Source organism: Heloderma suspectum, chromosome 1 (assembly GCF_057233095.1).
Source record: "Heloderma suspectum isolate Gila_16-S chromosome 1, 16-S_ref, whole genome shotgun sequence".
Classification (NCBI taxonomy): Eukaryota; Metazoa; Chordata; class Lepidosauria; order Squamata; family Helodermatidae; genus Heloderma; species Heloderma suspectum.
In genome coordinates this window covers 175,481,812-175,498,964 of record NC_139458.1, presented here as the reverse complement: position 1 = coordinate 175,498,964, position 17,153 = coordinate 175,481,812, and the positions used below count along the sequence as shown (strand labels likewise).

General features: G+C 41.9%; 1 protein-coding gene across 3 annotated transcripts in view; it reads right to left on the bottom strand.

Moving 5' to 3' along the window:
* The window catches only part of GALNT13 (polypeptide N-acetylgalactosaminyltransferase 13), a 328,615-nt gene that overhangs the window by 218,277 nt on the left and 93,185 nt on the right, over window positions 1–17,153 (bottom strand). For all 3 annotated transcript variants that reach the window (XM_084810981.1, XM_084810998.1, XM_084810989.1), the window contains one exon: window positions 7,848–8,016. In XM_084810981.1, coding sequence (XP_084667107.1) covers window positions 7,848–8,016 — 169 coding nt within the window. The remainder of the gene's footprint in view (window positions 1–7,847; window positions 8,017–17,153) is intronic.

Sequence of the window (17,153 nt, the reverse complement as noted above, 5' to 3'; positions counted from 1 at the left end):
CCAGATTGGGAGGATGGAGTGCCTGGGACCAGCAAAGATGTTCCACGTTGTCCTGGTCCTGTATTGCCTTATGAAGTATCTGAGGCTTACTGCATTGCTAGAGTAATCCTGCTGTGAGGTGACCCATACCTGTTTGTTGCTTATATCAGTAGCTTGCAGGATGGGTGCCTACAATGAGAGGGAGACCTCTTCTTGCACCCCTGCATTATTTTTTGTGTCACTACAAAGTAAGATTGAATTACATTAGAATTCAAGTTTTTGATTCTGGATTTTGAAATGACCCATCATGAATGAGACAAAAAATATTACTCAGCACCACACCAAGATTTCCACCAGCAGGCATGCAGCAAGATTTTGGGGGTGCTTTCTAATACAAGATGTTTGATTCCAAAAGAATGGGTTTGGAATTTGAAAGAAAAATATTCATTCTCTACCACACTGAGATTTCCACCAGCACACATACTGCAAGCTCTATCCATGGTTGCTTTGGATCTTGAGATGCTTGGCAAAGACAGAACAGTTTTGGAAGTGTGGTGTTGTAGTAAGAAATGATAAGTGGAAGGCTTAAACACCCTCTTCCAGCATACTACTTGTTTGTTTCAAATAGTATCTTCCCAACATCACTTCACCCCAGAAAAGATGTGTGGGTTCAGATATGTGAGCTCAATTGTCTAACTTCATATTCTATGTAAGTCTCTGTGAGCACCTTTTAGAAGGGAGAAGGCATTGTTTTACAAAAAAAACTTCAATATAAATTTAGCAGCAGATTTCTGCTTTAAATCATTATATTTCCCACCCCCACACTACTAGGCTGCACTTTCTCTTGATAATTTTTGCCTCTTTTTCTTGATAATTTTTGCCTCTTAATAATTTTTGAAACAATCTCCCCCACCCCCAACCCGCTTTGACATTTCTCACTGTGACTGGCAGCAGCATCAATCATAATGTTGTTAGGAAATACAGCTACATGTACCACACACTGTTATTAGCAGTAGTACCACTCTCAGCCTGTCTACATTAAAGGAGACACCCATGTCTCACTATCAATTCACCCAAAAAAGGCATGGGTCAACTCACAGAATAAAGGTGCAAGTCACCTCACATAGGATTCCTCTAGCAATACAGTAAGGCTCAGATGCTTCATACTGCAATACAGAACCAGGAAAATGTGGAGCAACTTTGCTGGTCCCAGGCATCATCCCAATCTGGATTTGGGACTGAAAGACCCAGGAAAAGTGTGGGTGCATGGAGGGTAAGTTGTAGGCAAGCACAATTTGTGACATGCATAACATCATGACTGATCACAGGAGACATCAGTTAAGGCATCAGCCTTAACTTCCAATCTTCTGGCTTTGTGGATTTTGGACCAACATGAGATAGCCTTAGCTTCTGGTCTTTTAAACTGGCAGGGCTTTTGATGACTGAATTTTCTTGGTTTTTGAAAAGCAAACGTCTCCACAGCATACTTGCTTTTAGATTTGCTATTCTCATCACTCTGTACATGCTGTGTATGCCTGTTCTATCTATCCCTATAGTTCCCCAGGAGGCCTGGTCAGGGGAGGTCAGTGGGGGGTGGAGGGTGCGATTCCATCAAGTTCAGCTGAGAATGGTTGCTGCAGAATGCAGACCCAAAAGGAGTGGTGGTAGCTTCCAGGAGCACCTGTCTCATAAAGGAAATGGGCACATGAAAAATCGTTATTATGGTCTGACAGTTTGTTTGCCTTTAGTAGTCTGGGGTCCAGACCTCTTCAGAAGGGGAAATAGTGTTATGTGGTTGGGGCCAGTCTAAATCATCTCCAGGGGCACCTTACTCAGACATTGAGGATTTCGCCCAACTCTTTAACTCTTTAAGTTACTAGGCCTGTTAAAAATATATTTTAAAATTTAAGCAGGAAAACAGTGAATACCCTTTTAACTTGTTAAACAAATGAAAACATGCCATACAAGAAGTCTTAAGATATGAATGGTTTATAAAGAAAAGTAAATGCAAAAGAACATCAGATACAGAAGTAAAATGTGAAACATGCAGTGATTAAAGTTTAACTGTTGCTAAGGCCTATTAAAAAAATTATGTGAGCAGGCCCCAAACAATGTTAGTAGGCCCAGCAGCAGTCTGAATTGTTACTTAGCTCTGCTTAAACTTCCACTAGTCCAAAGTCATTAAATGCACTGTTTGAAGCTTCCAACATTATAGCCGTATGGTCCAAAATTTTAGAGAAAGGGAAGCGGGGCGGGGGGAGAGTGTTAAAAGGAAGGTATAGCTACCTATCCTAAGCAGACATCTGAAGACCAGGCTTGCGTGGACCCACAGGAAGGCTGAAAGAGACTTCTCTATCCTTTGCTATGTGTAGAATTAGTCCAGGTAGGGGAAATTAATCCAGGTAGAGTGAAGAAAATATTTTAAAATGGAAAGTGTTTTGAAGCCCAAGCTTCACCAGTGAGCAAAATTAAATAGAGAGTGGAAACTACACCAAGCTGCCCAGAAGCCTGGCTCAGAGGAACTGGGTTGGGGAAAGATAGCCAAAATCCTCTCAAAGCCAAGGGAAAACATGTTCAAAAAGTGAAAAGAGGACTCTTCTTCTCCCAAAAGGGAGACAAGAACCAGGCTGAGTGCAAAAGGGCTCTCAAAACAACCCCAAAACTGCTAACAAAGTTCATAATTAAGCAAAATGTAAAAATCATCATGCCGGGTTGGAACAAATGTGGTTTTTGTCTTTTTCACAGGGTGATACTGCTTGCTTTAATATTTATTTATTTAAAACATTTCTTGGCCGCCTTTCAGGGCAGAAGCCCTCACCAGGTGCCTTACAGCAATAAAATACATAAAAACAGTTAAAATATTAAAAGCAATAAAAACATAAAAATAAAAACAATAAAAGCCAAGAATAAAACCAGAAACAACAATAACAGCAGTAACAGCAACAGTAGCAGTCATATCAAGAGAAGGCCATGTTAAAATAACATGTTATCAAGGCCTTTTTAAAAGGCTGCAATGACAGAGCATGGCGGACCTCCCCTGACACCCTTGCAATTTCTGTTTTCTGATTGGCAATTTTCCATAGTTGCTAACTGGAAAATTTGGTTCTGGATTGGTGAATGACATATTTGTGTGCAGAAACCTGCAGGAACAGTTTCTCATTCTTTAAGCAGCTGATGTCACTCCAGTCCTTTCTTATCAGGATACATGGGAGCACTTTGGACTCATGGAGCTGCTAGCGGCAAGGAGTAACAAACATTGTAACCTTTTCTCATACTGGTCCATTGCTCCACAGCATGACCACTGCTTTGCCAGCATGAGTGCCGGCTTCTCAGACTCCAGGCAGCAAAACTTTCTGCCCTCAAGAAAGACAGGCCTGCTTCTGAACCAAAGTTTCACTGCCATTACATTCCGTAGCTTCCTTCTAAGTCCTCTGTTACCAGAACTTGAACCAAAAAGGACTGTAGTAACATGAACGATTAAGGAGGACAGGGGGAGCAGAAGAAGGGGAATGGGTGGGAGCCAGTAAACAGAAGTGGTGGGGTCCGGTCACACTGAGGGGATTGCTTGTCTGAGTTCTCTCTCTGTCTCTCTCTGTCTCTCTGTCTCTCTCTCTCTCTCTCACACACACACACACACACACAGGTCCCAGAAACTCACTGCTGCTGCTGCTTCTTCTCCTCCACACAGCAGGTATTCCCCCCCAAACCCTCAACATTCCAAGCACTGTGTTATGAGACTCCCATAAACTTTCATAATAAAATAAAAATTATAACAAGTAAATTGGATTTAAAAAAAAAAGAAATTCCATCCCACCAGCTACAATATAAAAGGAATAGGAAAACATCAATCTTTAAAATAAGGACCCTAGAGTTTTTTCACAAATGAGTTTTTTCACAAAAAGGTTGCCAACACATGTTTTCAGGAAAACTTTTGTGTGACCGAGTATTTGTTTTCTTTTTTCTATTAACTGCCCTTTCTCCCTCAGTATTTAACCAATCTTCCTGAAATTTTCAGGTTATGTAAAATACACATTTCTTTCTGGCACATGTAGATTTCAAGAAGATTGGGAAAACCCTTTTAATTTTATTAAGGTTAGAACAGCCCACCCCCTGATTTCCATTTAACATTGTTGTTCAGTCGTTCAGTCATGTCCAACTCTTCGTGACCCCATGGACCATAGCACGCCAGGCCTTCCTGTCCTGCGCTCTCTCCCGGAGCGTGCTCAAGTCCATATTCATTGCATCAGTGATGCTATCTAGCCATCTCATCCTCTGCCATCCCCTTCTTCTTTTGCCTTCAGTCTTTCCCAGCATCAGGGTCTTTTCCAGAGAGTTTTCTCTTCGCATTAGGTGGCCAAAATATTTCAGCTTCAGCTTCAGTATCTGTCCTTCCAATCAGCACTCAGGGTTGATTTCCTGTAGGATTGACTGATTTGACCTCCTTGCAGTCCAGGGGACTCGTAAGAGTCTTCTCCAGCACCACAGTTCGAAAGCATCAATTCTTCGGCACTCAGCCTTCCTTATAGTCCAGCTCTCACAGCCATACGTTACTACTGGGAAAACCATAGCTTTGATTAGACGGACCTTTGTCGGCAAGGTGATGTCTCTGCTTCTTACTATGCTGTCTAGGTTTGCCATAGCTTTCCTCCCAAGGAGCAAGCGTCTTTTAATTGCATGGCTACAGTCACCTTCTGCGGTGATCTTGGAGCCCAAGAAAATAACATCTGTCACTGCTTCCATTTCTTCCCCTTCTATATGCCAGGAAGTGACGGGGCCAGATGCCATGATCTTCGTTTTTTTAATGTTGAGTTTCAAACCAGCTTTTGCACTCTCCTCTTTCACCCTCAACAAGAGGCTCTTTAGATCCTCTTCGCTTTCTGCCATTAGGGTGGTATCGTCTGCGTATCTGAGGTTGTTGATAATTCTCCCGGCAATCTTAATTCTGACCTGTGATTCATCCAACCCGGCATTTCTCATTATGTCCTGCCACATTCTTGGCAGGACATTTGGCTAATTTTTGAAACATCACCTCCTTCTAAACAGGTCAACAGGTTCAGATACCACATCGATGAGCCTAATAATCCCTTTTGTTTGGAATACTGAACCATGCTGCCATGTGTGGCCAACTAAATTTTAATTTGTAAAGTGGCTAGAAACCACAGGGACGTCCAATGGTACCCATGTAGCTCTCCAATCCCTACCCCCTTCAAAAATTTATTTTTTAATAAAACCCCTGAAAATCATTAGGGCACCAGGTTCTCCTTCCTGTGCCTGCACCCGCTGCAGATCACCTATTGACAGGCAGGCAAAGAAGGAATGAGGTGCTTTCTGGACCCGCGCAATCTTCTTCTACCCACACAGACCTTTTCCTTTTGCTCTCTCCCCTTAGCTTAGTTTCTAGCCTTACTATTTCTCTCTCCACAACCCCTTTCCTCACTATTTCCCCCCTTCCCTAGCCTTCTTCTTCCTCTCCCTTTCTAGCCTCTAGCCTTGCTCTTTTTTCTCTCCTCTACCCCCCTTTGCCTTACTATTTTTCCCTCACTCTCAGCCTCTAGGCCTGGTATTTCTCCACCTCCACCACCTCTTCAGCTCACTTTTGGCTCACCAGGTCCCCACATCAGCCATTATGTGACTAGCCGCATACTCGGTGGGAGCCATTTTGTATTGGTGCCCACACAGTTTCTCAAATTCCCAAATGTGTCCAGGGGTCCAAAAAGGTTGGGGACTCCTGCTATAACACTCTTGGAGTTAGGACAGCAGATGTTCTTTCTTTTTGTTTAGGCAGCTCACACCTGTGGACCTCAGCTCCAAGAATAACCTGGATTTATAATATCTTAATGATCTTTTCTTCATGACCTTTTTGTAGCATAATTTTCCATTCCAGCACCTAACCCACGTTTCCAGGGCCAAGAGCCCTCCATTTTCTTCTTGTACCACTTTGTTGCCTTGTTTGCTCAGAGAGAGATCTATTCACCTTTTATACCCAGAAAGAAAACTTTAGCCCCTGGGAAATCACCCATTCAGTCCAGAGTCAGATTACATACATCACCAGAACATGAGGCTGTGCAAGTAACTTACAACCCTGTATAAACTGTGATCTTTCAGCCTAGAGCACTGGGCTACAGATAGCCTAAAACGTTGGGAAGTGGCTACTAAAGGTCTCAAGCTGAGCACAACCATTTTAGGGAGTTCATACAAGAAGCCCCATTTCTAAGGCTCTCTAACCAAATTCTATTTTTAAACCAAACTGTGGTGGCTCCAGGATCCCTAATAACCGCTAAGCTTCCATTCAGTATACCCAACATTGCCATGAATACTAAAAGGTCAAGGGTCTAATAGAACCATCTGGATATACTCTTCTTTTGGCTGTTTCTTAGTAATTTAGTATTCAAGAGTGTCTAAGTGGCTTGGAGCTTTCATCCCATTTATAAATTCAGAATTAAAGCTGAGAAACCTAAGGGTAGTCCGTGCCCATAGCATTTTTCTATCTATCTGGAACCAAACAAGAAGCGAAGTCTTTGGGATTCTCCTTATGCTGATGCCAGGTAACTATAACTATTTATGCTCTATTTCCTCCCCTTTCCTCCTAAATCTATCCATTTCCACCCCACAGGCCACAAGTGCCCGAGCTTCTTATGGTCACGTTGCCATTTCCATAGAGCTACTTTCCACTCCTTATTTAGCAAATGCTAATTTCCCCAATCTTCATCTTTCTCTACCTTTAAGTTAGGCCTGCTAGAACTAGTATGCTGGTCCATGTGCTAGGGTTTTTTTTCCTTTGTAACATATATGTGTGTATTAAGAACAAAATCTGTAGACGTTAAGTCTATGCTTTTGGACTTTAAAAAGTATATGAGCCAATTTCCCCACTTTGTTAGAGAGAAGAGCATAAATCAGTTGTGTGCACACCAACACCTCTAGTAAAGTTTCCCTTAGTCCCTTTCATCATTATATGCATATAGATGTACATTCACATGTGCATGTGAATGAGAATGTGCAGCAACACACTGTTAATCCAATATAGTTTGTAAGTATGCCTATTTACTCATGGAAATGTACATATGGATTGTATATATACATGTTGGACTTCAATTAACTGTTCCAGATAACCACTGAAAGCAAAGCAAAGGAACAAAAACAGTCCAGCCTCAGGTAGCCAACAAGCAGTCCTTGCAACCTCACTTCCATTCCCAAGTCTGCCTATTCCCACTGTGGTGCCAACCCTGTTCCAAATGAACGTATTACCTTCCTGTCCATCACAGCACTACTCATTGTCTTCTGCAGTTCTTACTGAAAAGCTCCAAAGTGGCTTTGGTCTCCAGTCTACCTCTGCTCTCCTTGCCTAATCCAAGCCAAGCCAGCACTAACATGATCTATCCAAAGTGCTTTCATACAATACAAAACACTTACATCAGATTTCACTATCAGTGTATGTTTATTCAGAAGTAAGTCCCACTGTACTCAATGGGATGTATAAGTGTGTTTAGGATTGCAACGTGAAGTGGATTCTATGCCTAGGCCAGGGAAAAACTGCAAGTTTTCACACAGATTGACAAGTGAATTCCTTGAAAGCAGATCTTCATATAAAGTCTCCTACCCTGATCAGGAAGCATCAACATTTATTTTCAAAATGAGTAAGGAATTTGGACCAGATGCAAAATTCCCTATCATTTGTGAAACAGTTTGTAAAGTACTGTTACTCATAAAGCCCAATTAGTTGGGAAGTAGCAGAAGAAAGAAGTAACTGTGAAAAGAGAGGCAGATATGTAAAATAGCACAGGGGGTGGATATTAATTTCACCACTTTATACAAATATTGGTAATATCAATATGACACATTGCAAAGCCAAGTTGAATATGTAAACTCACCCCTCTAGTCTTACATCAGGCAAACTTCTGTTGAATGCAATCATGTCACTGGCCATAAGGTTAAACTGGTTGATTTTAAACAGCTCTTTCATTTTTTCCTGATCATCCTTCGGGATGAGCACTGCCTTTCCCATCTCTCCAGGTCCTTCTTGGCTTCTTGACATAACAGCTGTAACAAAAGATGTTGAAAGCAGAATATTGTTAACCATTCTGCACTGTTCTTATCATGCACAAGCATCACTTCTGTTAAATTTTTGGAGTCTAGAGCTCAGAAGCCATGAGATGTTTTTATTTTTACTGTAAATTCTGACCATCAGGTTCACAGTTCATTAATATACAAGGCTAGAATCAGATCAATACCACTTAAAAAACAGAGTTTGGGAAACAAACTTCCTATTTCCAGCACTCTGTGATGAGGTCATGGCTTTAGTAATTTATTTACTGCATTTGTTTCCCACCTTTCCTTCAAGGAGCTCAAAATTATATGCAGAGGGTTACCCCATTTTATCCTTGCAACGATCACGCGACATACATTGGACTGAGATATAAGGGATACAGCAACATCCCCACATATAATGGACACACAGCAGAAGAGTATGATCATGCCTACTAGCCCTGCCCCAACTTCCACACAGATTTAGCATTAGTGTGAAAGGTGATGAATGTGCACAGGGCTCATCCACATGAACAGGAGCCCTAACTGAATTATTAATTCCCACGGTGAAGTGCTATTTTCATAAATCCCTTTCACTCCAGTACTGAATGTGTGAGCATTGGGGCAGGACTAGTAGGCATGATCCCACCTCCACCTTGAATGGGTGTGGCATATGCTGAGTGGGGAATGGGCATCAGAATGCCCCAACAGTGATTGGCCCAAGATTACCCTGTGAGCGTCATGGAAACTGAACCAAATTCCAGCCAGCCCAAGCCCAACCCTCTACCCATTACACCACACTGACTCTCCAATCATGTTATATGATCTTGTAAACATATGCTATGCTATGCTGCTTCCATGTTAGACAACATGCTGACTTTCCAAATCCAACTCCAAGCTGGATTTGGAAAGTGTACTGAAATCCAGTTTCTCCCTCCCAGCTGTCATTCATATTCAATCAGCAGTTTCTAGTCACTAGAAAAAGGCCTTGTGCATGGAACAGCTCTGAATTAGATTATCTTATTTTTGCTTTTCAACATGGTCCCCCAAATTAAGCCACATTTCTCTAGCACCATTAGTCTCTTCTCTTCTAATGTGCAGAAAACCCTGAATGTCACCTGGCAAATTTAGGAAGAAGGAGGTAGTCATAGTATAAGAATTGCTTGCCACTGATATGTGCAGGAGCAGTGGGAACACCTGCTCTGGAGAAGGCTTTTATCATCTTCCCTAATCAAGTACAGTCTCCCTGCCAGAGCCAAGAAAGGTGTTCCTATAATGTGAAGGGGGATACACGCATACCCTGGTTGTTCCAGGGGATTTCAGCATCTACTTCAAGGGGCACTTGATCGGTGTAGTACAAGATTTCATGGCCTCCATGACAACCAAGAAGGTGTCTCAGTTATCTGGCCTTGCACATCAAACTGTACATACCCTCAAATTTGGTGTTTTGTGCTGGTTGAACAATGGTAATCTATAAGTGGGGAAGCTTTGGATAACCCCTTTTGTTTAGATTCACTGAGACATCTATCCTCTGCATGGGTGAGGGGCCTATCAGGATGGTCCACTCTTAGAGACTGATGGACCCAGATGGATTCTTGACAATGGTAGGGCTACGACACAGTGGTAGAGCTCATCCTCTGCATGCAGAAGGTCTCAGGTTCAATCCCCAGCATATCCAGGTAGGGCTGGAAAAATTCCTGCCTAAAACCCTAGAGAGCCACTGCCAATCAGTGTCCACAAATGTTGGGCTAGAAGGACCCATGGTCTGACTCAGCATAAGGCAGCTTCCTACGTTCCTACACTTCGTTGTAGGGCCTTCCTCATGGCAGTGTTGCAGCAATGAAATATGACTTTTCTTCCATCATTGCATCCATGCAGCAGAAGTTTTTTGAGTCAGGATGGGCCTTTTGGCTACCAAAATAGTGGGAGAAAAATTTTGATAGGCTACTATGGCCAGTTTCCAAATATACTTGGTAGATAAAGTCACTCACATCTATTCCAATTTGGACTCTATTCTGAACATCCTATGGAGATGTTCTTGGTGACATCTGCTTGTGGATATTATTCAGCTTATGCTGAATAAGCTTAAGGCCTTACATGGTCCAGGTCTAAGGTACCCTAGGGAGGGCCTTCTCCCCTATTTCCCAGTCTGCCACCTAAGGTCCTCTGAAGGCTATCTGCTGCGGCTGCCCAAAGTGAGCTTAGCAGCCATATGCAAGAGGACATTTTCCTTTGCCGCCCCTCTACTGTGGAATGATGTGCCTGTTGAAATGCGCCTGCTGACCTCTTTGAAGGTTTTTAAGCAAGAATTAAAGACTTTATTATTCTGGCAGGCCTTTACTTTTTAGAATTCTTGTTCCTCTTTGTTGATGGTTATATACTGTGTTTATACTATATTGTTTTTATTGTTCATTTTGGGGGGTTAAATTGTTTTTAACTTTGTACACCGCCTAGAATATTTTGTATATAGGTGGGTTATAAATTGAGATGATGATGATGATGATGATAATGATAATATGCAGCCTCAGGACCTGGACAGGATCTTTGGAGGTGTGAGGTCAACCACTTGCTCTCTCAATGTTTGCCAATCCTGGTTGATTAAAGCAGCCTCACCATATGGGTGGAGAATGTTGTGAATGCTCTAAGGCAGGAGCGGGGAAACTGTGGCCCTCTAGTTTAGTTGGACTCCTGCTCTCATCAGCCCTAGCCAGTGTGGCCAGTGTTCAGGGATGATGGGAACTGGAGTCCAACAACAACCAGAGGTCCAAAAGTTCCCAACCTCTGCTCTAAGTGAATCCTCTTATTGAGGGCATTCTACCAACTGCCTTAAACTTAAGACAGCAGTCTTAAGAGCAGTCTTAGGTGTTGTTAGAGCACTGCTGAAGAAGCACTCTTTGGACACCAAGCCTGCGCCACGTTTAGCATTTGGAGGGCAAGGTGCTCAAGCAGATAGCGTCAACCCAACTCCAGAGATTTCTCTGTGAGAGTGTATAGCCCCTCTTTTACAAATTACACTAGCCCAGCCAGCATGGTCAATGGCCAGGAAGGAGGGGTGCTACAGTCCAGAACATCTGCAGGGCACCACATTGGGGAAGACCAGCCTAGGCAGACCAGTTAGACAGAAAGCGTGCATCCCTTTTGGTTCTGCTGGTATCCTTATGAACCATCTTGCCAGGATGTTTTGGCTGGTTCCAGTCCTACCTAGATGGCAGAATCCAGAAGATGGTGCTGGGGAACCCCATTACCTGGAGGATTCCACAGGATTCCATCTTGTCCCCCATGCTCTTCACTATCTACATGAAACCACCTGAAGAGAGTGCCCAGAGATTGGGGCTGGGTTACCATCCATATGCTGATAACAACCAATTGTCTCTTTTTCATCCTAGTCTAGGAAGGCAATGGAGGTTGTGAATCAGTGTCTGGAGTCAGTGACGGACTCCAAGCTGCAACACGATCTAATCCAAAGGCAGAAGTGCTTTCAGTTAGTAAGAAAGTTCATCTGAGGCTAGGGGTACAGCCTATTTTGGATGCAGTTGAACTCTCCTGAAGCATCAAGTTTGTGGCTTGGGAGGGCTCCTGGACCCAATCTTGCTCCTGAATTCTCAAGTAAGAGCTGTGTACATTCCTGAGGATTTGGCAACTGCTATATCGAGGCTAGATCCAACATGCTCTGCCTTTGAAAAATGATTTCCTTGGAGTTCTGTACATGTCATCAAAACTTCAGTACTGAAAGAGAATTCTTCCTTCGTTCTTGTGATTTTTAAAATATCTCTACTCGTGTCCCTATCATTGTGTAGAAGTAAAAAAAAAAAAATTCTTACAGTCTAAAGTGTGGCTGTCACTCATTGTAAACTTACTGCTTTTCTAAATGTGGAAGTCATACAAATAATTGTCTGCACAAAATTTTAAGGAGGCCTACCAAAATAAAGCCAAAAAAATTAAAAGAAGTACTTTTTTCAAATAGATGTACGATAAGGAAATGAGCAATATCATTTCAAGGAGGAATGATCTACTGACATACAAGAAAATTCCAATAATTCAGTTATTCATATGCTATTTCTTGCATTTGACTGACATGCAAGTTATATTTCTTATTTTTGACAAATGTTACAAACAATTCCTTTTTCTTGGTAATTAAATGCCAATAGTTTAAACAAAATTGTAAAGAGTAAAATAATAACTAGCAGCAGATATGTTTGTTTGTTCCATCAGTCAGCCAGTCAGCCCTAGAACATACATAATTAGCCTGTATAAAAAAGAATACATAGATACATTTTCAGATGCAGAGGGAGGGAGGGAAGTTAACCCCTCCCTCCCCATGGTCCTGACAAAATTCATTTCTCTCTCTCTCTCTCTCTCTCTCACACACACACACACACACACAGCTCTTAGTTCCGGAAGAGAAGCTCCTATCAGCACCAACAGGAACTTTCCTTCCAGGGGGATCAGCTCTACTTCTTATTTAAAAGATAGTCTCTTAACTTTTCTGTATTGCATACAGAAAGAAACACATACAGAAATACATACAGAAATACATGCACACCATAAACCAATTACTAAGAACAGACAGCAGTAGTTTCATTAATACCATTCACTAATTTAATTATCTGCTAAAACTAAATATATGACATTCAACCTAAAAATTCAATAGCTCCGTTTTTGTTTATTTCAATGCAGCACTGGTTTGCTTGTTAGAAAAACAGATTTGCAATGCTCAGATGCATCACTGTCAGGTAACAGGCAGTGTAGTTAGTGAAAATGCTGGCATAAACATACTCCATACCAGAGATCATTTAAACTTTATTTTCACATGTAACTCAAAGTATTGTTTGAGCTACCCCAATATATCAGTTCTATTTACATGCTCACATATAAGTTTAATGATAAGCTTGCCTCCTGTTGCAGATACCTGTATGTCAGCTGTTCCAAGCTTATATAACCAAGCTGTCATACAATAACTGTAACTAGCCATCATCCTATATACTAATAGGAAACTCACTCTCTGTATATGGATCCTTATGTAGCCAAAACAGGACTATCCACTCAGAAGCAGGAAGTATCAACAGGCTTGGGTGAACACAAAAGTTTGCAGACTACAAAAACTCTTTGGAGGGAAAGTCTTAAGGGTGGGGAACAAAACAGACCAATGAGGACTGTGCATGCACAGGTGCCATAGCAAATAATGGCACTTTTTTCCCCAAAAATGGAGTGGAGGAGAGGGGGAATTGAACGGAATATCCTGGGAGAGACCATCGGTGGCGGTCTGGAACCCTGAATAGGAACACCCCACACTGCAACATTCTGTTGCAGGTTCCACTTGTGGAAGAATAAATACTGTGTGATCAGAGAATCTAACCACAATATCAACTTCAAAAAACAATGCTACATACCATGGTTACTGATTGGATAGTATGCAATACTGCCACAGTAGAAGTGCAAATCAACACCGTCAGAGCTTGCTAGGCAAAAACCTCACTGCCAGATTTTGGCAGCAAACCACCCCTTTTTCCTTTTTCCTAGCAAGTGCTAATATTGCCCACTGTTTCTGCTTTGCATATATGCATATATGCAGAATCTCATGGGTGCCTGTCTAGGAGGAGATTCATTCATAAGGGAAATCTTGGTGCAGATATGCAACTGTCACAGCTTCCAAAAGAAATCAAGGGAGAGAGATATTTCTGTTTTGAGCCAAGTACCCCACCACAACCACCACCGCTGCAGAAGTCAGTACTGGCACATATACTGTGATTTCAAATCTTGCAAGTGTGAACAGAAATTGACATACATTCACTCAGTCACTTTCCAGAATGAAACAGTCAGCTGGTGAAGAAATCTGTTGCTCATTATCAACCAGCACAACCTGCTCACATCTATGCTTCTCCATTATTAGTTGTCCAATCACATCAACTGATACACTGCTGCATATTCAAATTATTAAGGATTGTTAGTAAACTCTTAAGAGAAATCAACCTACACTATTTTATAGCCTTTCTATAGGGTTTTCAAATCATCTCTCCATATTATAGCCTAATGCATTCCTTCAAAGATGAGAGCAATGTATAACAATCCAGTTGGTCTCACCTTTTCAAATACTTGAAATCTGTTGTAGAAATATTAAATGTTAAAGCAACAACTGTCACTTAGCTTGCACCAAGTCTGTATATCTCTTAACACTACACAGAAGCCTACTCTAACTACAGCAGTTATACTGAGATTAAGCAGATAGCATTTGTGAACACAGGAATAGAATATAAAGTTATTGCAGTATACTAACATACTAAGCACGCAGTCCTATGGGACTGACATTCTATAAATGGAGGGCTCTGAGGTCAGAACCTTCCATCTATCAAATGCCTGCTGGCAAGAGCCAGGCAGCAGGGCAGGAGGAATGACAGAGGTATTTTCACTTCCCATTCTTCCTTAAAAAGAATTTGAGCTGGAGAAGCTCTGAGCTCATCTAGTTGACTTAGGGCACAATCCTATGCATGCTTAGACAGAAAAAGTCCTAAAACTCCCAGCATTCCCCAGCCAGCATGGCTGGCTGGGGAATGCTGGGACCTGTGCCCTTGCTGGGACTGTGCCCTTGCCCAGCAGTGGGTGGGCATGGCAATGGTGGCTTATGGATCCAATGCCCTAAATCAGTGTGCCCTAACCGCCCACCGTCTCACTCCATTTTCTACATCCCCATCCCTCTTCACTCCTTCGGAATAGGAGGCACAGCAAAGCTTTCTGTAGTGGCTGGGCACAGGGAGGAATCCCTGCTTGTATCTCCCCCCCCCCCCCCGAGGTTATAGCTGTATCTATGGCCTCAATTGGGGGGTGGGGGAGTTCTAACAGATCCTACAGTACAGGATTGTTCTCCAACATACTCACCTTGTAGGAAAGCTATGTAGAGAAGAATTTAAGTAACAGAAACAAATGTAGTTGCTGTACTAATTATATTTAAATAAAATGACACAACATTGTGCACTTTTGCAACAAGCCAACTTTAAGTCAAATCATTTCTGCATATTCAGCTTTCCAAATCTGCTCATTATTATCTAAATATATGCATTTGACTATAGTATTCTAGAGAAAAAATTGTATTGGGTAGTTAAATAATTGGTGTGTTCTTAAGCAGAAAACATCGATTTAGCACACAATTTTATGCATGTTTAGACAGAAAAAAGTCTTACAACTCCCAGGAGTTTTTATTATTATTATTGTTTGTGACAATAGATTAGCATAGAATAAGCCAGAAAAAGGGGGAAATAATGAAGCAGAGGATATTCTTTTTTCTTCAGTGGGGTTCCCACTTCACCCTAGCTGTTTAAATCATAACATTTCTTTCCAAGATTGTTTGCATTTCTAATTAAAAGAGAAAGGTTGCATTTCAGCTGGCTGAAGTTCTGTATTTAAGCTCAATGTGTTTTAAAAGTTTAATTTTTAAAAGTTAAATCAAGTTCAGTAGAGCTTACTCCTAGGTAACTATGCATAAGATTGCAGTCATGACCTATAAATTTAGCTGATATTTTATAAGTGGTTTGTTTTTGATGTGTGTGTTTTGATGGAATGTTTAACCAGAAATTTACCATTACACCACTGACTGTTTCATTTTGCTAAACAGAATATGCAGCAGTATTGATGAACTACAACAGTAATTACTACATTCTTCCTTTATAAAGATTTTGCATGACCCCCCACAGAGTGTCGTCAAGGGGAGATTGCAGTGAAAAATGCATATTGCAGGTGAAAACCGTAGATCTACCTGCTAAAACATCTATCTGCTAAAAATGTAAAATGTGAATCAGTGCCATAGACCAAAACTCAGATTAAGATATGAGCAGATTAAAATATGATTCATCAGGAAGTGGGAAACTAAGCAGCAGACTTTGGGGTACAGCTCTGATCCATTAAGTGTTAGGTATTAGCAGATATTGGGAATACATAACCCCATGAAGGAAAGTGGTATTGTTTTACAGGGTGGCAAAATAGAAAACAAATGAAAACCTGCTGACAGACTTAACTATGTTATTAAAGGGCAGCAGTATTTTCTTAAAACTTCACTTGAGCCAATTGCTGTGCCTCACCTTCTAGCTGTCTTCATTTTCAGGAAGCAAATGTCTTGTTGGGAGACGGGATGTTTCAGTTGTTCACTGATGCATGAAAAGCACTCTGCACATGCTCAGAGGCAATTACTGCCTTACTCCAATTTACAGCTTTAAGGGCACAATCTTATGGAGATAGTCATCAGCCTTCAAACTCAGAGGCTAACAACTATCCAATGCAGGCCAGCTGGAGCATGGAGACGTTCCTCGCCTCCGTGCTCCAGCTGCCCTGCATTTTTGGCTAGACAGGTGACTTCACCTGTCTAGCCGGGAGCTTTGGAGCAGGAGGGGGGAGCCACACGGTGCATAACATGGCTTCTGCAGTCTCCTCCCCTCCCCACCCCTGGGACCACCCCCTTTTCCCCATCTCCGTGCTCCATTTCCGGGTGTGGGGACATAGCCAACACAGAGAAAACCACATCGACTAGGAGGGGGAGGGGAGTGTGGTTTCTGGGCTACGAGTTCCAACCTTGAAGCCCAGAACCGACAACCCAGACGCTGTCTAGGGAACATAGGATTCCTCCCTCCAGCTCTGATTATAGGATAGTCACTTCACTGTGCAGTAGTGTTCCTCAGCTTAAACTGGAACCAATGTCCTCTAAGTGGTATAAATGCAATGTAATGTATGAATGTGTACTACAAATAGTTAACTTGTTCTGCAAGTGTATGGCTTACTCACTGCTTTTGTCATCTGCTTGTACGTACCGTTAAGCTCCTGTTTCCACTTGTGGCATATTTGAGTGTGGACTGCCCAGTAGGCTATGCTGCTGGGCTACCATACGCTGCTGCTCACCCACTCATACATATGAGTATCCCTATCTGTAAAATGTCTGTATGTATAAAGTGTTGGAGGGCACAGAGAACATGCAAATTGTAAAGACATACAAACACACTGTGAAAATATAATAGGCCAATAGAAAAGCAAGAAGTATGTCAGTAACTTCCCTCCATCCAAATGTACTTTTATGGATACACTAAATAATCCTCCAGAAGAGTCCACTTTACATATTAAAATATTGTTACATGCTCAGCATTTTCTATTCATTACAAAAGGAAGAGCAGCAC